This window comes from Pezoporus wallicus, unplaced genomic scaffold (genome assembly GCF_028554395.1).
Source record: "Pezoporus wallicus isolate ANWC-B61680 ecotype Strahan unplaced genomic scaffold, APGP_CSIRO_Pwel_v1 contig_2384, whole genome shotgun sequence".
NCBI classification, from domain to species: domain Eukaryota; kingdom Metazoa; phylum Chordata; class Aves; order Psittaciformes; family Psittacidae; genus Pezoporus; species Pezoporus wallicus.
Window position 1 is genome coordinate 5,184,408 of NW_026640488.1, and position 23,187 is coordinate 5,207,594.

At 37.9% G+C, this 23,187-nt stretch overlaps 1 protein-coding gene across 1 annotated transcript; it reads right to left on the minus strand.

Annotated features, from left to right (window-relative positions):
* Positions 1-260: 260 nt before the first annotated feature.
* On the minus strand, positions 261-22,730 carry NAF1 (nuclear assembly factor 1 ribonucleoprotein). The gene is made up of 8 exons (XM_057419127.1): positions 22,501-22,730; positions 17,613-17,751; positions 14,494-14,587; positions 12,019-12,101; positions 10,846-11,006; positions 6,966-7,017; positions 3,927-4,032; positions 261-1,037 (listed from the first exon to the last, which is right to left on the minus strand). Exons 1-8 carry the CDS (start codon positions 22,728-22,730, stop codon positions 628-630), a joined length of 1,275 nt encoding a protein of 424 aa, XP_057275110.1. The 3' UTR covers positions 261-627.
* Positions 22,731-23,187: the final 457 nt, after the last annotated feature.

The window sequence follows — 23,187 nt, forward strand, 5'->3', positions numbered from 1 at the left end:
AACAACAAACAAACCAAAACAAAACCTAAACCAAACAAATAAAAACAACAAACAAACCAAAACTATCCAGCCCCAGTGTTTTAGTTAATATGAAATTAATGAAAAACCAAAGTTGGGTAACAGGAACTTATAGCTTATATAAATAGTGGCACACCTAGCTTAAAATTTAGGTCCCAAGTTTTCAGTTTCCATGCAAGTACACTGCAAAATTTGCAAAAACAGAAAAATACTTCAGCATAGCAATATACAACCACTCTCAAAATATTTAAGTACCAGTCATGTGACATATCCTCACCTACATAAACTCCTAATTTTTTTTACAAAGTAAGATTTCCACCACTACATACCAGTCTCCAAAAATTTTTATTTATCATCTCAAACTTGCAGATCTTAGAAAAATAAACCATTATTTAATATTCAGTAATTTTATCATAGTTTTCTTTTTTGAAACAGAAAACATATATATATATAAAAAAGTAAGTTTCTATTGATGTCTCACAAAGTATCAAACGCTGCATTTCTCTGTTGCAGAAAAACGAAGCATCTCCAACATAAGGGAATATAGTTTTCGCAACCTGCTCTTCCTCCCTTTAGGCTGCAGTGCTCTGTATGGACATTTACAGAAACTTAGTAAGGCCTGAACTGAGGATGGCTATCTGGTGGAGGTGGAGGTGGTGGCGGTGGAGGTGGTAAAAATGGGTATGATGAGTTATACATATTTGGGCCTGTCCAAATCATATTTGGATTTGAAGGTGGAAGGTGGAATTGATGCATATCATTAACAGAACCAAAAACTGGAGGAGGAAAGGGATACGGTCGCATCGTTGGATTTTCTTTTCCGTGAGGAAACACTGGAGATGCCCGAGGTATTCTGCTGTCTGAAGAGTACGACTGTGTCACTCTCACTTGTGGTCTCAAAAATCCTGGATGGCCTGATGGAGGAGGAAATGGATCCCTGGAGAACCCTCTGCCACGATACCCCCTTGAATAACTTGAAGCAGGCTGTTGCATTGGTTGATGAAGTCCTTTATTCTCACCTTAAAAACAAAACAAAACAAAACACACACACACATATTTAGTATTACTTTGTAAAGGTTTAGTCCTTACAAATCTTTCAAGCTGAAGTCCAGGAAATTTGCCAAGTAATCTTAAATAATAGTGGCAAATAATACATAAACAACCAAATAATGATGGCAACTCTACTGTTTAGGAACTCATCTTTATTTATTTGAGTTATAGAAAGGATGATCTTGAGGGTTGCAAATTCAGTCACTAAAAAAGAAATTTCACTTTCTTCCCCTCCAGGCATTTTTATTTATATTAATGAATTACAGGAACACTCAAACTGTATTTTAGAAGCCAAACTGTTGAGTATTTTGGAAGCTTTGGTTTAAAGCAAGATTTAAAAGCAAGACATTTTAAAACCAAAGATAAATCAACACTGCATTGCACTAAAGTGGTATATAGCTTTCAAACCTGAGTTGGTATTACAGCACAGACACAGGACACAAGAAATTATTCAAATTCAAATTAATAAAATTAACTTACTCTATCAGAAAAAAGGCAGCCTGTACTTTTAGCCAATCAGCTTTCAGCATTTATCTTTCTAACATGAATTTTTCCCTGTACAGGTCACTCACTATAAGCATATATTTTAAGGTTTGTAACAAATGTACTGGCACTTTACACAAGTACTGTAAGAATATTAATGGGATAAGTGCTATAAAACTAAGAGCACCAAAGTATTAAAAATATTCCAAAAAGCTGGTAAGATATTCAAAAGGCTGTAGAATTTAAACTGAAACGAGTAGCAATAGGACAAGGGGTAATGGGTTTAAACACAGGAAGTTCAGGTTAGATATAGGGAAGAAGTTCTTTACTATAAGGGTGGTGAGGCACTGGAATGGGTTGCCCAGAGAAGTGGTGAATGCTCCATCCCTGGCAGTGTCCAGGGCCAGGTTGGACAGTTCCTTTGGTGACATGGTCTAGTGTGAGGCATACCTGTCAGTGGCAGGGGGGTTGGAAATAGATGATCTTAAGGTCCTTTCCAGCCCTAACTGTTCTATGATTCTATGTTCTCTAAAGGATTTTAGGGCTAGAAGTAAAAAGATACTTAAGAACATAACACCACTTAAAAATCAACAAATTTTTGGAATCTGCATGGACCTAAACCTTGGCACTATACAACACAGAAATATCTGCACCTTTAAAAAGCTAAGGCTGGAAAGTTGGCTGGATGCTGGAATTCCTACTCATTTTTATGGTGGGTTAGGATTTAAGAGCCCTCTGAGTGAATATTTTTTTCTTCCTTCTTCTATCAAAAAGACTAACAAGTCGATTTTAATGTACTCAAGAGTTTTATGAAGATGCAAGCAAGCAAAACTCCATCTGAGGCTGTTTGTGCCTCAATTTGCCAGACATCCTTGTTGTTGAATTGCATAGCCAAACTAAACTGAATACAATGTCAATTTATACCTTGTTATTTCAGAAAATTACAGCAAATCATAATCCATACTCCTCTGACAGATTGAGAAAGTTCTTCTCACTGTGTTCTCAGTTATGAAACATAGCTTGGCAACAGCCTCACCAAGCCCCAGGCAAAGGCAAGTCTACAATAAGCCGGCAGAATGAGGATACAGTAGCAAATGTGCCATATGCTAGGTAAGCAGAAACCAGGAGAGAAAATAACCATCAACAATGAAGGTAAAGTATGGCACAACTCAGATCTTTCCCTGAAAGAAAAACTGTCAAAACTACAGTACAAAAGCCAGCCCAAGAAAGATCACAGCTTTCTTTAGAGGGTACAAGGGAGGAATGTACAGTAGACAGAGTAAAAGGGTTAACTGACTTAACAGATGATGAGAAAAGGGGTTTAGCAGGGCATGTCTAGCAGCTTTACAACGGAAGAGCAGGAAACTCACAGGAGTCCGTCCAAGAAATTCAGTGGGAGGAAGCACTGTACTACAGACAGTTGAAGAAACCTGATATGTGACCATTAGAAGAAGAGGAAGAGGGTACGGGAGTCAGCAGTATTTAAAGGGTGTGGCAGGAAAAGCATCCAACAGGAGCAGACCAGTGAGAACAGAGAAAGAGGGATGTGATTTAAATTAAAATAGCAACCAAAAAGAAAAGAAAATATTTTGTCAGTAGAGAGATACAAGAGAGGAGACAGATAGGAAAACTGATTACTGCAAACAGAATAGCTGCGAGCATATACCTGGAACAGATCTGTCAAGAGCAGGAAAAAGGAAGGTGAAGATAACTATGTATATTATGAAAAACTACATGTAGTTTAATAAACTACTGCAGGATTATCTAACAATTGTGTTAGGTGAACAGAGGCTCTCAGTAGGCTACACAAGTAACAGTCATTTTAAAGAAGCATTTATATGCCATGGGTGAGGAAGAACTTCATTTTCAGAGGAACGAATTCTGTAAGACTTGTGTCTTCTCCCTAACTGAAACAAATCAAAAGGTTTCCAAATATTGCACATGGCTTACGTCTATCATCTCCCTGCACTCAAAGGATTAATCTGAACTTGGGCCCCCATAACCCCTGCAATAAGCAAACTCTAAATTTCAAAATATGGCATCTGTTTTCCCCCCTGTGTCAGCCAATATGCTGAATCTCTAAGTATCCTGCTCCTATACTACTTCCCTTTCACAGATTAATGGAAAAAAACAACCCCCCAAAAAAACAAACAAAAAAAAAAAACCAAAAAACAGACAAAAAAGAACCACCCCAAAACCCAAACCCAAACATTTTCCTGTAACAAAAAAGGAATGTAGTCACAAATTTATGAATATTAGTTTGAAAAACACAGAAATACTGATTAACTGATGAAAGCTCAATCACTAAGATAAGTATTACAGTGTATTTCAAGCTCAGTTTAACAGATAAAAATTCTCACATAGTATTCACTCACTTGATGCATTTGTTTCCGATCTGAGTTTCTTCCTCCCTTGACTCTGAGGCTTCTTTTTTTTCTGCTTTGCCTCTCTTTCTTTTTCATCATCACTGAAATCCAAGGCCTGATTAAAAAAGAAAAATTGGAGAAAGGGGAAGAAAGGGACGGGTGGTGAAACAAAGCCATATAAAGACTGCAGAGACTTCAGCTCTAGCAAAAAATCATTATTTAGAAAACAATCTACGCTGCAGTGAACTTACAGGAAGAAATATTAAAGCTGCACTTTCCTACTTTGCATTCAAAGAGCCAAAGTGCATTCAGCTGACTTCTCAACACAATACATGTATTAACGCTCCGCAAATTTTTCATAATTACACAATACTCAGTTATTCCTTCTAATTTAAAAAAAAAACTGCAATGTTCAAGTACCAAACACAAATTTCTGATTGACTATATGTTAGTAAGAAAAAAATTGGACATCTGAGGGAGCTAGCTAGTTATTGCCAAGAAAAAACTTTTGAAGGCCGAACTGCAGAGCAGATGAATTAAAACATGGAGTTTAGAATAAGTTAAAAATAATTTTTTAACCAATTCTTAGAACGGTGAAACTGCATTAAAAAAATCTCTAGTCTAAAATTGTCACTACATTGGAAATTCCTCTAGTATATTTAATAACACTGTTCCTATTAAACAAGCAATAGCAATGGTACACCAAATGTATTTTCAGCTTTGGAGAATGTTGTTACTCACAATAGATTTAACGTCACTGCAACATTTTGTTACTGTTACACAAGGTTTTGCTACCTTTTGAGTCCTAGCTTACATTTACAATGAGGAAAGTTGTTAGTAAAAGGAAATAGATCTGTCAGCATTAATTAGGCCCCTGAAAAATAGCTTGCTCATATGACTTAAAGGGGTCACCCTACCTTTCCCAATTCTGAAAGGAAGGGGTTTTCTGCTTACTGATGTATCTCTACAGTATATACAGAGCAAGAATCTCAAAACCACCGCACTAAAGCAGCGCTAAAAAAGAGCGAGCGGCTGCGTGGTTCTGGGTTGCCTGCTGGGCTTAAACCACAACAGCCACAGTTAATTCTGAAACACTTCCTCTTCTATATAACTGAATTATGATTTTACTAAAAAAAAAAAAATCCACAAGGAATACAAGATGATACATGCCATAAAGTAAAACATTTCACTAACTCCTGCTTTTTCTAAGGACTTCACAATAAGCCATCCTCCAGTAGAGCAGAAATAAAATCAACAGGTATATTCTGTTGCTAGCTAATTTCTACATAACTTTCCATAAAAGCCACTTCACAGAGAAATTGCGGTTATCTGCTCCTGGTAGCCTTTCAACACACAGATCACATCCCGTGACTCCAAAGACAAGGGCAGGAGAAATCATATCACCGAGTCTCCAGTTAAACTAGGCTAATTTCAAGCCTGTCAGATATTAAACACTTGCCATCTACCTTAAAGGATAAGAATAAAAGGCCTAGCACAGATTGATTTAACATTCACAAACTAATAAAGCTTCACAATATCACAAAAAAGAACTGATTCCAACTGCATGCAGTTTATCATCCGAGCTGGCCAGAAAAGTTATAGAAGCAGCTGCCAGCTGAGGGCATTAAAAAAAGCCTGGCTGTAAGAGACAATTTCAAGCATCAGTAGCATAAAATTTCATCTGCACCCTTGTCAACAACTATTACCTTCACAGCAAAAGCTACTTTGTATCAGCTCACCAGCTGTCACAGTTTAGATATCTTAGCATAAACCCTTAACTGCTAGAACTATCCAAAGATTATTCTAATTAAGGATCACAAGTTGTTAAATGCCGTGTTTTTTCCAGAACAGAGTACAGATGTATCACAAACAGCAGACACAGAAACAAAAGTGTCAAACAGCAATCAGGTTTACCAATCCCTGTCATCACCAATTTTGTTTAAGCTTCCTTCAGCCCTACAGCAAAGTTGGACTAAATGACTGCTGTGGGTACCTTTCAACTGAAATAGTCTAGTCTATCCTAAATATTTGTTCAGAGCACAAAAAAAAAACACCACCCCAAACCCCCCCAAAAAACCCAAACACACATAAAAAAAAAACAACAAAACCCAAACCAATCCAAAAAACCCACACAAAACATAAAACAGAAACCAAACACCAAAAAAAGCCACACAGACAGATCTCTTTAGGAGACTATGGTAAACACAAGGCTTCCAGAAACCTCAGCTATTTTGGGTAAGATAGGCTTAAAGTAGAAACTGCAAGGAAAAGTGGCTCAATTGTTGAGTCAGAAAACAAACCTCATGAAAACACTTCAATACAACTACCAGCCTTGTCATTTTTATTGAAGAATAGTTATGAAAAGCATAGTTAAGAGTGGAGTTGAAGAGCACTGGTCAGGAAGCCTGGATTTCACTGAAGAAATCTTTACAGATCCTAGAGAAATGATCTCAGTGGTCATCAGAAGCTCTCACTTCTACATGATCCTGTATTACTGCCTTTGTATGGAAGAAGCTGCCCTAGGAAACCATACTCAGAAGCCATTCAAAGAATGCAAGAGAAGTTGTCAAGTCAATCTAACAGAGCAGACAGCTTAAACACCCAAGTAATACCATCTGCAGAGTAGTAGCAGGCCTTTGAAGGCAAACAATTGCTTGTGCGAGATAAAAGACAAAGCTGCAGTCAAAAGAATATCAAGGACAAAATTTCACTAGCAGAAGCAAAAGTATTAGGCAAGATAAAGAAGCCCTTCAAAGCTGAACATTCAGGTTGCCAAACATGTCCTCAAAGGACCAGAGGAACTGACAATAAGGATATACATTTTCCCAATTGCAAAAAGCAAGTAGAAAAAGGCAGGTAGTACTCTCTCTACTGATTGTGAGATCTCCAAGAAATGCATGACCGTCTTTTCAATTAAGAGGTACGTTCAACTCTTGCCTGCATAAGAAAAATAACCTTACTAATTAGTTACTCTGCACAGGAATTTTTCTACATATATCTTGTGTAATCAAAAATAATAAACAACAAAACCCCCAATCCTATAGTTACCTCAGGTGGTGGCTCTTGGTCATTCTTCCAGGATGCATCTGAACCTTTTTCCCTAAAGAAAAAAAAAAAAAAACAAACCACAAATTAGACAATCAAGAGGAATGGACATGGTGTAAGGAGGCTACAGAACATGTCTTTGAGTCATGTTGTAGAAATAACTTGGAGTATTGCTAACTTGCAAGAACTGTACTGCAGCAAATAGGGTAATGCCACCTTCAAGGTATCAGATCTCCTACACCAGGACCTGCCTGTTTCTAAGGGACTTTTGTTTTTAGCATCATTTCTGAGTACTAATGTATGTATCAACTTAAGACTTCACTATGTATGTCACTTGAAAAAACTTCAATGGTCAGTGAAAGGAAAAATTCAATGAAAAATGTTCAGTGAAGACTGAACATTTCATACAGCTTATATTAAGCTTAAGTCAATATTCTCTCAACACAGCCTATCGAATATAAATTGCTTTGAACCTGAACTGAGGTTGTTCACTGCAACTTTCTTACACTAACTGCTGACTACAGTCACAAGCTTTCTTATTCTTCTGGTTTCAGAACACATCTTCAGTTAAAAAGGACAATGAAATAGTCTAGCAGGACACAGGCATTAAGTATAACTATAGCAAATTAATTCAGAATCAAAAAATCTCTAAGCTTGTCTTACAATTAGGACAGTATTAGCTAGATAAATAGGTTTCATCTTCTGTTGCAAATATAAAATTAAAAAGAAAGGTAAAAAGACATATAAGGAAGAAAAAACTCAATTACCTTGCCTTACAAGCACCAAAATTAATTCAAAGTAGTTTTATTATTTGACCCATCACTAAGAATTTTGCTAAAAATCAAGTAAATTTTTTAGCATGAATTCATCAAACAAATTTAAATTATGCTTTTAAAGTTTTGTGGAAGGTTTTTCCACACCACTTGCAAATTTCATATGTTTTGGTCTGAAACATTAAGACAGAATCCTTACCTATGCAAACAAACTATATAAAATAAAGCAATACTAAAAATTCTTACTTGCAATTGAACCATAGAGTTTAAGACATCATGTTCAGTGTGAAATGTCATCAATCAGTGCTCTAACAACCAAGGGTTTTTTTATGTATTCATCAAGTCAGCAACAATCAAGCAGCAATAGCTACACTAAAGTACAGAACCATCAGCTTTAAGTAGCCTGGTCCAAAGGCTGCCCATGGGAATGCTGGCAAGTGATCTGGAGTGCCTCAATCCAGCCAAAAAACTGAAGCTCTATCTCCACATATCACTAGAAAACCATAAAGACACACCACCGTTGCAATTATGTGCAAATCATATTAGCAAGAAAGCCATTTTAAAGCTCAATTAGAGGAAAACATTACAGAGAGGCAAGGAAGACAAGGTCTCTGTACCAGTAATTTCTCAGCTGCAGAAAACCCTCTACCTATGCAAAGATGGAAAATAACACTGTAACACCTTTTTTTATCATCATTATTTTAAACCAAATTCTTTGTTTGTCCCTCCCATCTTGTTATTTTGGTGCAATACACGCCTGCCAGAAATACCACAACATGTAAGGAACTCTTGAGACCTGTGGTCATTAGGCAATATACAGTACTACTGACTAAAAATTTAAACCTTGTAAGTTCTTCGGGCAGCTTATCTCACTCTCCCAAGGCAGCCTTCCCCACTTCAGCAAAATACAAAACACCTTTCATGCTGCGAGATACTTCATAATCTTTTGCAAAGCACAAAATAGTAATTTTTTGATTTCTATATACTATATACTATAAAATCCGGAAGTCTAACAAAAGGTGCCTTAGAGGAATCATGAAAACAGATCAGCTTCTTTAGAATTACTTTGTGTTTCTGGCAATACAACACAAAACTATTTTTTTTCAAAAAATTATTTTGCATTCAAGTTTTACACTACATTACCATTTATTTTGTTACAGAGTGTAAGACTTAGAGCACTGCAACTTTGTACAATGCAAGCAGACTGCATTCCAGATTTCAGAAAATGCTTCAAAGTTAAGGTTTCTTTCAGATCTTAATCCTGATTCCTTTCTTTTTTGAAGTACCATCACAATCTGGTCTGCACAGAGCCAAAATAATAAAAAGCAGAGAATAAAAACCACTGGTCATCGAATTTGCAATATGCTTAGGTCCAAAAGCCTTCTTGTGAAGCGCTGACCAAAGCTTGATTTTTCTACTATCCATGGCATTTTGGTTTCTTTATATTGACACTACAGCACAGGTCAGAAATCAAAATTCTTTACTCTTTTCCAGTGACACCTACTCTGTGAAAAGGCATCTTCGAGAAATAGCACCATTGCCTCACAAAACCTTAATAAACTCTACTGACAAAACTCAGAAATTAAATACTGTTTCTGTGAAATGTAACAAGCCAAATTATTCAGAAATTATGGTTTACATCAGATTTCACATGTATTCACACTGCTCATTTTAACTCAGGACAAGAAACAATGCCTGATGCACTGTTCAACTGTGCTGATTAAGTCATCCAAGTTTGCAACGTCTTACCTAGTGTTTAATTTTGTACCACTTACGATAGTGAAGTACTACCAAAAGACAAGTAGTTCCCAAAACTACTTGCAAAGCACATAAAAGAACTAAAACATGAATCTGGCATCTCAGATGCTGAGTATGACAGTTATGCTGTAGCAAGCAGATGATTAGTCTCTGCAGTTACTGTGCTAAGCAACAAAGTTTAATGGCACCAATCAAAGACCAGCTGGCATCAAAATGCTACAGAAAAACAAACAAGCAGCAGAGTGAGAAACCGATCTATTTTGGTCTTGACTGAAAGGAAGACTTCTGCTTCCACAGAAATCGGAAAGGAACATTCCCCCCTGCAGAAAGCAAAAAAAAAAAAAACAAAAAAACAACAAAACAAAAAAAAACCCACACACAAAATCCCCAAACAACAAAGCAACAAAAAACTCCTGCAGGCTTGGCCACACAGGCATAACTAAAGAAAAACTTACTCAGTATGAGTACTGACAGAGTTGCAGTTAATGCAAACACCAATATTATTTGCTATAGTCAGAAAAAAATTTGCAAGTCAAATGAGAACTAATCCTAATAAAACAGAATAAGTCATTTGTATGACTGAAGTTTTTTAACCTATGGGTATTTCAGAGCATTATTTATTAATAATTAGAATACTAACATCTAACATTTATTATGCTTTATTTCTTAATCTGTATCTTTGAATACATTTCCTTTTAAACAGCAACAAGTCCTATTCATACATGCTACCTTCCTCAGGCAGACTGGGAGACGCACTGCTGGGAAGTTCCTGAGTATCTTACTACATTGCCACTTCAATCTTCTTTCCCCCATCCCTCATTTACAGCAGGTAATTTTCCTATAGAATTGTTATATTACAACTGTACAATACATTTATTTATAATTAAATTTCAGTTCTGGCCTTGTAACATGAAATAAAAATAGTAAATAAATACAAACTTGTTCAGAATTTAAACAAGTTTATTTAAGTTATGAAACTAAACAAGAATCTGAAGCACAACACAGCTTGCAAAACCATCATGTTTTTATGTATGTGTGACCATGGGGGAGGGATTTATCAATGATATTTTAGGTAACACAGCAACATGAAAAGAAAGAACACTTAAGATATTGAATTGAATAAGAATCTACTAAATTTAGCAATTATAACACTTTAAAAGCTTGTAATTTACAGCTACCCTGAACTATTCTGAAAGACAAACCAGTACGAAGTTGTTATTACAACACAACTGAGTATTTAAAAGAAAGTTTTAGCGTCAAGCCTAGTCCTACAGTTCCTCACTCAAGGCTAAACTTTAATCCAGTATTTTAACTATATCCAAAATGCATTACATATTAGAAGTCATACTCACTGTTTAAGTTTCTCTGCAAATATATACTGGGTGAAGTCCTCTACTGATGGAGCAAAATACATGCTATCTTGCACATTAATACCTTTTGCTTTGATATGCTCAGAGGTGTTAAATCTTAACACATAAAAAGGATGTAAAACAGGACCAAATATCTCAAATATCTGAAACACAAACAAAAGTAAAGTGTTTAAATAAACCACCAAGAGTAGATAGTTAATTTCACTGTAGATACCCATGAAGCTTTAAGATGCTTTGCTTTAAGAAGTGTAATATATTTGCAAAATGCAGCAAATGAAGTTACTTTCATGCTTTAGTTTTATTATCATATTTTGTTTGACAGTGTATTTTCCCAGTTGTTTAAAGTTATAATGCGGAAAAGTTCTTACATGCTGACGTTACCTTTACCCACCCAATTGCACTGCTTTCGCTGTCTACTTCCTCTACTGTAGTAATCTTTCCTTTTGTCAAAACTTTTTCTCTATTGTGCTTTCAAATCTCTTACACTGAGAACAATCTCCTGATCATTTATTCTTCAAAGTTCATCTTTACAAGATGCCTTTATGTCAGTTTCCTTCTCTGTTCCCCAATTCTGCAGAGAATAGAGAATTCTGAGATTTTGTACAGAATATCTGTAATTTCAGGCTGAGTTTCTGTTTCACTCACATCTAGCATTCAAAGATATTATAATAGTAACCATTTTGATGACAGCTTTCTCTCCCAATAAACATACAAAACTCAATGAAACATCCCTCTCAGCAAACATCTTCATCATACTTGCATAAAACAGTGGCCTTAAACTGAAGCAGCAGAGCTTAGATACATAAATATTCCCCATCTTTCCTGAAACTTGACTCTAATTTCTCCAATCTTTGCTCCCATGTCCTGGCAATAAAAGAGTTCAGCCATAATACAGCTGAAAGCAACCTCTCCTCCAAAAGCACTCTCATGAGCTGAAACTCATCACATATATCCATATGGATATCCATAAGGATAGAATTTTTTCTTGAGATTAAAAAAAAAACAGATGATTATAGCAAGAGTCAAAAGCACAAAGAAAAAATGACATATCAAGAAAACATCTTTAATTTAGTTGACTTCATCACTACTTGTTGGAACATTAAAAAATACCTTTAATTTTATATTAGAATAACAGATTTTTTGCTTTACACACACCTTTCCTGCTACTTGCCGATCTTCTTTAAATATTATGCTTTCCTCATTTACAGGAGGTAGGCCTCTCAGCGATTCAATTATTACTAAGATGGAAAAAAAAAAATCCAATTAGAAGTTTGTTTCAACAGCAGCATGTAGTTAATTGCAAAGAAACATACATCATGCCATTATTTGTCTACTAAAGTTCATAGAGATCCTAAAAGGACACAGAACCATGTTTCTCCTCCATTAAATACATGATTTGACATACAGGCTACTTCGGTTTTAGGTTTTCCAGATTCAGACACAAAAAGAGCTTATTCTTCACTGAAATTTTTAGAGTATTTTACTCTTCTTTGGTAGTAGTTCACATTTCTTGCTTTAGTCTACAGAAATACTGGAACTTTAAATTCAACAGGAATTATATTTAAAGCTGTCAATACAGTGGCCTAGCAGCATTGCACTCAACAATTCCAACTCCGAAGGTAATCTTTTCTACATCTAAAAACAACAGAATGCTCAATTAAGCATTCTCAGTGCCTCTCCATCAGCAAATAAAGTCACCCAAGCACTTAGTGTCACTCAGACACCAAAAAACCTAACAAGATTATCATTGCTAAACTTACATAACAGGATTTAAAGCAACAAACACTTCAAGCTAAAACTCAAACTTTGCTACTATTTAAGTCTGCAAAGAACTTGACATGCCAACCAAGCCTGTGACAATGCCACAGGCTTAATAGCTCACTGAATATTAAAAGATTAGGGAAATCAGTTTATTTTGTGTCTACCTATAAGATAAAACGTAGTCAAAGAACCCAATGCGCTGCTCAACCTTCATGAAAAAACCTTCGAAAAAAAAAAAAAGGCAAAAAAAAAGCAAACATAAAAACCGAAACCACAGAAGACCCAAACCAGAACACAACAACAACAAAAACACCACCACTACCACCAAACCAAAACACAACACTCCAAACCAAAATCTTCCGAAAAATGTCATGCCAGTCACATGAAACTCAGGAGAAGCATTATCACCTACAGCCTATCTGAATTCTCCTACCTCAACTCATCCAAAATCCTCAGATTCTGCTCTTCCAGGGCACAAAATTCAGTCCCAGGGCAGGTTTCTCATATACACCAAAGCTGCTTACTGTCTAGACTACAACCCACACAGTGATTTTTTTTTTTACCCCACTTCTCTAAGTACCCTGAAGCAAAACATAGCAAAGTTCTGTCAAATTCTGATACATTGAGAAGATCACAGAAAAGTGTTATCATCTTGGTTTTAACTAGTGGGAAGCAAACATGAACCTACACTGTCCCAGCCTTAAATTCACCTCATAGTATCAATACCCAACTTACAGGTATCACATGCTGCAGTATGATGAACTTGGAAGCTTGCTACAGAGAACAGCAGAGATTTCCAATAAGTTAAAGGGACGGAAAGTGTTCGGAATGCTGATCGCTGTGCTAAAACAGTATCTGTGGTTTCCTAATGAGATCTCAACTCCCCTCATACTAAATACAAACATGGTATACACAGGTATCAATTTAGTTCAAAAATGAAAAAACAACCCACAGTTAACTGGCAGAGTCCCCAATACAGCCACAAATCTATTGAGGACATTCAGATAACTGTTTCCAGAATAACTGAAAATAAAGGAAAACACATAGAAAGAGCAAGACATAAAGCAAGACAGTAAAAATAGAAAAATAACACAGGTATCTTGCAGGGTTTTTTTTAGACAGTTACTTTGAAAGCAGTTCAAGCAAAACAGAACACGTGAAATAAGCTTAAATACAAACATACTATGCAAGATTTTCAGCTTCAGCAAAACTTTGATTCCCTATATCAAAACCTGAGGTCCTGGGTAGATGTGAAAAGATCCCTAAATGCATATCACCTGCAGCTAAGCTTATATCCATTGTATCTCTCAATCTCAATCATGTTAGTCATGCTGTCCTATGACTGCTGACACTGGCAGCTTGCATTTGGTCAAGGTGCCAATAGTGGGTTGAATATATATATATAAAATAAATAAAGAACCACCTGCACTGCTAAACAAACAAGTCTTTTTCCTGTCCTCGTATATTAACAAGCAAACACTTGGCACATGCATTCAGTTATACACCTCCTTCAAATATACATGTGCCACAGCAAGATTTTCTTGTAACAGCAAATGTTCAATCTTACTGTTGTCAGAATTATTACAAAGATCATAATAGGTCAAAAAAGTCTTTTTTATGAAAAAAAAGAGAACATCAAAATCACATACAAGCACATGCATAATAACAGTATCTTTAATTTTTAGAAGACGTAAGCCAGCTAATAGTGAATTCAATGCAAATGTCATTTAGTAGCGTGAGTTGTCACTTCAGCAACCTGCTACCCCCCAAAACAGAATGACACTATGAGGGAACAGTTAAGTACACAACACATGCAGAGATATAAAGAAATATTTTTAATTAAAACCAGAGCTAACTTATATCGTCTACCTAGCTGCTCAATGATGCTGGAAACCGTCCCAAAGAGCTTCAGTTCAACATCATCAGGCAGAATTATTGTTAAGTCTTCAACAGGAGGCAGGTCCTGAAAAATATTAAATCAATGTTCAGAATATAATCTCATCACGCTAAGACATTCATCGCTTTGGCACTGCATAAATTTGACAATCAGAAAAATCTCCTAGCACTTTGAAGATTTAATAAAAACATCTACTTTGATTTGTCTCTTTCAGAATAATTCCAAATGAATTCATCTTGGGGGAAAGTCACTTTTGACGACACCTTTTCTATTGAGATGCTACTTTACATAACTCCACTGCAACTAAAGATAGAAGCCAACTTCAACTGGAGAAAACCAAAAACTGATAGACATTCTGTTCGTTTTTTTTGACCTTCCAAGATAGATAAATCAATTTCAATGTACAACACAATAGTAAATCAGCAATTAAAAAAAACCAGACAACTTGTAACCATACTCAACGTATGAAAGAAGGAAAGCATACACAGCAAGAGATAAAAATAGTACAAGACACGTCAAATGTATCATACGATTTGACAAAATGGTGTCTGTCCATTTATGCCATGACTCAGACCTTATGATGTAAAGATCATATGAACCCACACAAAGAAAAAACCCTACTTTTAGCTAAAAGTTGTATTTTGGTATAAAAGGATAATCAGAGAACAACAAAACAAAAAACCCCAAAGTTCAAATATCCAAACAATACCCTGGTATACAAACAATATCAATTTAATCTTTTTCCTGAAATTTTAGCATCAAAATGTGCTATCAAAGGCTGATTAACACTGAACTCATCATCTACCTCCGGTTTACCTATAAACTACAATTTCTCTGTATATATACTGCTGTGAGTTCAAAATAGAATACAAAGGTAAGGACAACTAGAGTAAGAGTTATCTTCAAATTCAACGTCTTCTGAATTTGGAGGTACTGTCCAAATCTTAAGACTGAACTGCACTTTTAAAGGCCACCTCCAGAAAAAAAAATCCCTCTCCAATAGATGAATCTTATCCTGCTTTATCAAAACATCACCTGATAATCTTCACCCTTAACAAAAGTGCTTGTTAAAGGCTTCTAGAGCAACTTAGAGACCAGAGGACAAGACTTTCCCAGATCAAAAAGCATTAAAGTCAAGATGTAAATTCAGACAGAAACACCACACTCTTCTGCAAGACAGCAAGTTTTTCAATATTAAACCAAACTTCAATGCTAAGACAACCAAGTCACGGACGCCAGAGCAATTCAAAGGCCAAAGGCTAGAATGGAGAAAGCTAACATTTTGATCAGAAATCTCAAACTCATAAACTGTACCATCTGTCATACTATATACAGTACCTCGGAATCCTACACTTCAAGGCAGGTTTCTAAAATAGTTCCATTAACTCTCCTTCACACATGCAGCTTTCCCCACCCCTCCAAGTACATATTCCAGTTATATACCTTAATCTTTTATTTTATCTTTGACCCATGCTTTAGCAATTTACCTATTATTGGGGACTTTGGGGTAAAAGACTTAACATAATGTTTCATTTTTAACAGATACATTTTAATTTTTGAATTTTATTCCTTCCAATTTACGTAAGAATCTACAACTTTTTGAACAGACCAATTCTATTACTGTAGAACAGCTTAGTACAGGATACAGTAAATAATGTGGCTGCTGGAAATTTGGTTATTAACTATCACTGCAAAAAGCCATAGCTTTACTGAAATGAATCAGGCCAGAACTTGAAAGACAGATGTTTTGTAAACATTTGGACTTCAAGCTAGTAAGCTAATCAGACAAAAGAGCAGATCAATAGATCACTTTCAGACTAAGATTAGTTTCATTTAAATAAATATTTGAGATAAAATGAAAATAAAAGCTGAAAAATACATCTATTTGAGCAAGGATTTTTTTTTAAATGTTCAGTACTGGAAAAAAAAGTTGTCATAGAAGGACTTATAACATTTCTAATATTAACCATACTTCAAAACAAAGTACATGTAAGCAGGAATTGCTCTGATGTTTTACTCCTTCAAGAACATGTTCTGAAGGAGTATTTTTAATCAATTTTTTATTAATTTCAGGAATAAAAGAATATCCTATGAGTTTTTTTTCTACTCCAAGTGTTTCTAGAGCAACAGTTTAAGAATTAACATACCCCCATCTCCTGTTGTTGCTACTACTAAGTAACTGCTCCAGCCTTTCCAGACAGTTATCTAGGATTTCATTATAAACTCTTCCAGAGCACTGAAGCTAAGGTATAAGTATGCAAATGATTCTGCTCTTCAGTTTTTTTCTCTACCTTTCTAATCATTTTCTGTACCCTTCGCTGGACTCATTTCTCATGCCAGTAAGCATTTTTAATGATGGGGAGAGATCTACAGATTAACAGATAAACATATACTGTTAATGTAAATTGATATTACAGTGTTATATTGTAATATGGCCTTTATTTGTAAGCCATTAGAAATGATGCATAGCTAATAATTTTAGCAGATTATTACTAAAACTCATTCCTTTAAGCCTCTTAATTTTGAGATAATGAGGAATAACAGCAGCAATATTTAATCAGCATGTTATTTATGAGAACCAAAACCAAAAAGACTGTATATTGATGCAAATTAAGGCTCTGATCTGCAATACATAAAACAGTCCTGTAACAAAAACTGCAGAATAAAATAAATACTAACTACTTCTATGACCACTTCAGTATTTTTGCTTAACTTCGTAGAGGCAATGCAACTTTTACCCGTGGGAGTCTTAATACAACAATTGAAATGTTTACCTCTAGGCTATACATATTTGAAATACATCTGTAAGACACATCAGACCTTCAAGTCTCTCACACACAGAAAGGGTAAAAGCCTGCAATATGCAAACAACAAATCATGTCCTAAAACATCCATATACACATATGAACCTTAAATGAAGCACAGTGAACCACAGAGTGGTCTTAATATACTAAAAAATAAGACATTTTAAGTTATCTGTGCTATACCTGAAGCAGCATGAAAATGTCCATGCAACCACTAGATATCACAGTGTCTTAAAAATATAGCAAATATTTTAAGTTGGGTTATCAGAATAACACATTGTACTTACATCAATAGGCAACTCATCTTTTGTTTTAATACAGTAAGATCTGTTATCCTTCTCATTTGAATGATCATCTTCATCAGACACTGATGAAGGTGAAAACGAAGAAGAAGATGTAGTTGATGAACTATCTGAATCCGTATCACTGAATAAAACAAACACAGGAGTTTGAATATAGACTTCTCCATTACAGATAAAGAGTGGCCAGATCATACATTACTCAAATACCTTTGGTTAACAATCTTTCCTGAACCTACAAGCCACTGCACAAGATTGTAAAAAAAAAAACAACAAAAAACCTTCAGACAAGTAGTAGCATTTGCTCTGAACTGCTGAAGCTAACAATTGCAATGGCTTGTTTGGGTTCCTGCTGTTCCAGCGTTGAATGGTGCATGGGGCATGAGAGCAGTCACCTCCAAGTTCACGTAATCTAGTTTCTCCAACTGACTGCCCCATGCAAGAATCCAGCACCAGCATCCTCTGCCGGACATACATGACAGTCACAGTTTGGGACGTATATTTTACTGGTTTGCAAATGAAATGAGACATTAGAGTCACAAGATGATCACTTCAGTACAGTAACCTAGGTAAACACTGTCAAAATTTCCAATTTTATGAACCATTTAAAATTCCCAGGATTGAATATCACTTGACATAACTGAGCACTAAAAAATATCTCAAATACATTAAACTACCTTCTATAGCTTAGTCATTCTTCTTGTACAATCCCAACAGTAGTACAAAGCCAGGAGAAACTCAAGAAAATATTTATTCCAAGCACGGCACCTAGCACTATGTAGGTTAAAAAAACCAAAATAAAATCTAACTTTGGCACATAAAGACCAGTCTAGTAATTCATGGCCTGCCTGAATTAACCATGGCCATATTCACACAGATTAGTAATTTAGTATTTTTCACTGGCACTTGCATAAGAGATATTTATTGTTCAAGTAAAGAACACAGTAAGAACTCAGTCCTTACTCATGTCAACATGTTTCTTTTAGTAAGTCTTCAAGACTTTTCTTCAAAAGTTGGGGAAAAAAGTTAACACATGGAGTAACTGATCATGGTGAGCGATTTAGTTTGCTGATGACACCAAGCTGTGTGGTTTGGTTGATACACTGGAGGGAAGGAATGCCATCCAGAGGGACCCTGACATGCTTATGAGGTGGGCTGATGCCAACCTTAAAGAAGTTTAACCATGACAAGAGCAAGGTCCTACACCTGCATTTGAGTGATCCCAGGCACAGCTACAGGCTGGGCAGAGAAAAGATTCAGAGCAGCCCTGTAGAGAAGGACTTGGGGGTGTTGGTTGATGAGAAAATGAATATGAGCCAGCAGCGTGCGTTCGCAGCCCAGAAAGCCAACCATCTCCTGGGCTGCATCAAAAGGAGCATGACCAGCAGGTCAAAGGAGGTGATCCTGCCCCTCTACTCTGCTTTTGTGAGACCTCACCTGGAGTATTGTGTGCAGTTCTGGTGTCCTCAGCATAAAAAGGACATGGAACTGTTGGAACAAGGCCAGAGAAGGGCCACGAGGATGATCACGGGACTGGGGAACCTCCCGTATGAAGACAGGCTGAGGAATTTGGGTCTGTTCAGCCTGGAGAAGAGAAGGCTGCGTGGAGACCTCATAGCAGCCTTCCAGTATCTGAAGGGGGCCTATAGGGATGCTGGGGAGGGACTCTTCATTAGAGACTGTAGTGACAGGACATGGGGTAATGGGTTAAAACTTAAACAGGGGAAGTTTAGATTGGATATAAGAAGGAAATTCTTTCCTGTTAGGGTGGTGAGGCACTGGAATAGGTTGCCCAGGGAGGTTGTGAATGCTCCATCCCTGGCAGTGTTCAAGACCAGGTTGGACGAGGCCTTGGGTGATATGATTTAGCATAAGGTGTCCCTGCCCACAGCAGGGGGGTTGGAACTAGATGATCTTAAGGTCCTTTCCAACCCTAACTATTCTATGATTCTATGAAAATACACATTACAAACCGTACATAAAAATCCACTGAGACAAGGTATCCTGGGTTCAACTGTACCTTATTTTTGTCCTTCTTAGTTGCTGGTGCAGTGCTGTGTTTTCAACTTCAGTCTGAGAACAATGCTGATAACACAACACTGGATAGTGCTTACCTTGACCAAGGACTTTTCAGTCTCTCATGCTCTGCCAGTGAGGAGGAAAACAAGATTGTGTTGTATCATGCAACATTTGCATTTATTGTTTACTTTTAGTTTTATATTCTCTCCCCTTGTTATTTCCCTTATTATTATTTTTGGTGGTAGCAGTAGTGGTTTGTGTTATACCTTAGTTACTGGACTGTTCTTGTCTCAACCTGTGGGACTTAACATTCTTTCGATTCTCTTCCCCATCCCTCCGGAGCAGGGGGAAAGAAGGGAGGGAAGTGAGTGAGTGGCTGTGTGGTTTTGAGTTACCGGCTGGGTTTAAACCATAACACAAGGAGACTTTTGTAAAATTGTATTGTTTCTTCCTTACCTGCTCCAGTCATTAACAAACCAACATTTAGAAACAAACTGATAACAAAATACATAAAATATTCCCTTCTAGATATTTTGGTATTACATTGTCTCCTTAACAAGAAAATGAATGACCTTCAGCTACCTGCTGATTTTTCAACCCCAGCAAATGTTGAGGGGAAAGATAACAAATAAGAGCACCTCTCCAAATAAACCTGTTAAAAAAGCCCAATACAGATTGCTTGGAAAAAAAAAAAAAAAAATCAACATAACAGAAAAACAAAAACAGTCAGACAAACAGAGATCAATCAGTGAAGGGAGAAACAAAAAAGGACAAAAAAAGGTTTGAGATGCATGCAGACAGCAAAGCAAGTCAAAGCTATCAAAATTTCATCTTTAATATTAATTGAACATTAGGCACAACAGATTTTGATAGCGAGAAAGACTACAGGTGAAGCCCCTGCCACAGGTCACGAATTTCACTATCACTTCATGATGTTCTAGGAAAGCTTTGAGCTGAGCAAAAAAAGTATTCCCATAGTAAAGATTTAACCCATGAATTGTTAATGAAGCTCAGACTCTTCTTTTTAAGAGGAAATCCTCACACTTCATTTCAACTTCCACTAATTAGAAAGAGCACATACCTATCTTTCTGCAATGGCCCAAAAAGAAAACACAGAACTTACTGCAACTGGCAAACTGTGCAGTCTTACAAGACCAAAACAGAGGCCACACCTAACCAAAGTTACTGTGGTGGGTTGACCCTGGGTGGATTCCAGGTGCCCACCAAAGCCTCCCTATCACTCGCTCCTCAGCTGGACAAGGAAGAGAATAAAGAAGGGTTCGTGGGTCAAGACAAGGACAGGGAGAGATCACTAATTACCATCATGGACAAACAGATTCAATTTGACAAATTAGTGTCATTACCAATCAAATTAGAATACAACAGTGAGAAATAAAACCAAATCCTAAAAACACTTCCCCAGACCATTCTCTTCTTCCCGGGCTCAACTTCACTCTCAAATTCTCCACCTCCAACCCATTAGCAGCACAAAGCAACAGGGAACAGAGGTTTTGGTCCCTTCATCACACATTGTGGCTGCTGCTTCTTTCTCATCAGAGGGAGGACTCCTCCTATGTTTCTCCTGCGCCAACATGGGGTCCCTCCTAGGGGAGGTAGTCCTCCACAAATTTCTCCAACATGAGTCCTTACTACAGGCTGCAGCTCTTCACAAACTGCTCCCGCATGTCACCTCCCACGAGGTCACAAATCCCACCACCAAACCTGCTGCAGCATGTGCTCGTCTCTCCATGGGATCACAGATTCTGCCAGGACCCTGCTCCAGCGCAGGCTTCCCACAATGCCACAACCTCCTTTGGGGCACATCCCCCTGCTTTAGCATGGGGTCCTCCACGGGCTGAGGTGGACATTTGCTCCACTGTGGACCTCCATGGGCTGCAGGAGCACAGCCTGCCTCACCATGGTCTTCACCACAGGCTGCAGGAGAATTTCTGCTCTGGCAACTCAACACCCCTCCTTCTTCACTGACCTTGGTGTCTGCAGAGCTGTTTCTCTCACGTATTCTCACTTCCCTCTCATGCTGCAACTGCTCCTGCCCAGTAACTTTTACCTCTTCTTAAATATGTTACCCCAGAGGTGCTCCCATTGCTCCTGATGTGCTTAGTATTGACCAGCAACAGCTCTGTCTTGGAGCTGGCTAGCACTGGCTTTATTGGACACAGGGGAAGCTTCAAGCAGCTTCTCACAGAAGTCGCCTCTCTAGACTGCCCTGCTACCAAAGCCCATCCACACGAACCCAACAGTCAACGCCTAACCAACTACACAGAACACAAAAGTACAAATACAAGCAGAAGATGGAAACTTACAGGTTTCAGAAACATACAGGTTAAGAAAAACTTTTCCTAAAGAGATGCCAAATCTGTGCAGAAGTTAAGATCTTCAGACTCTTTACCTTAACTCCTACATTATTTTTTTTTCCTTTTTCAGCAGTAACACTACAGGTTTCTTGCCACAGGTGATGCAAGAGCACTCTATAAGGACCATGCCAAACAGAACACTCAAATGGCCATGCTGGTCCAGCCAATCATGATGCTCTACAGGCCACCACCGTCAAACTCATGTTTGCGTATAATCCTATACACTTCCAGTCACTGGTTTTGGAGGCTTATTAATTCAACACAACAAAACCCCAATGGAAATGCCATCTTTAATAGTAAAGAGAAAGCCACAGAGGGTGAAACGTTGGGGCGGGGGAAGGGGGCTGATTCGAACAGGCCGCTCGCAAGCGGAGCGCGGAGCCACAGAACCGGGCTTACCCCGGGCCTCCACACGCGGCCGCTTCAGAAGAAAGAGGCCCGCAGAGAACGATACGTCCGCCTCGCCCCCGTTCTAAACCCACCTGTCCGAGTCTGAGGAGGGGACGGCGGCGGAAGGCCCGATGGGGCTCGCAAGCGGCAGCGAGCAGCGCGCTCCCTCGGCTGGAGGCGGCGGAGCCTGGTCTTCCCCACCGCCCTCCCGGGGGCTAGGAGGGCTCGGCGCGTCCCCGGCGCTGTCCGGCCGCGGCTCGGCGGTGCTGGGCTCAAACGCCAGGCTCTCCAACTGCGAGACCACCTCCAGCGGCGCCTCCATGCCGCCTCCACGGCCACACGCTACTTCCGGCTTCTCCGTGCATCCCCGCCCCAGCGGAGTGGGGGTCTTCCGGGACCGGTGAAGAGCGCATGCGGGGGGTGGGTCGGATTCTGACGCAGCGGGATGGCTCGGCGTCCTGCGGCCGGAAAAGTTGTTGAGGTGAGGTGGTAGGACGGATGTGGGGAGTTCTCCTTTCGTGTTTCTTTAGTCTCCGCTCTTGGCTGAGCTAATCCATTCTATTAAAAACGTACGTAGGGTGACAGTAATGAGCTCATCATTTTTCAAGTCTTGTTTACTTCAGTCTCTATGTTAGGTAAATTTGATGAATAAATTACATTGAGCACAAGTTTTGGTTTTTATGCGGCTTTGTAGAGGTTGTGGCTACTCCTGCTGAGGACCTAATGGATAGATTAGTTTTGGTATTTTGTAAATACACAACACACAGAAGATTCATGTA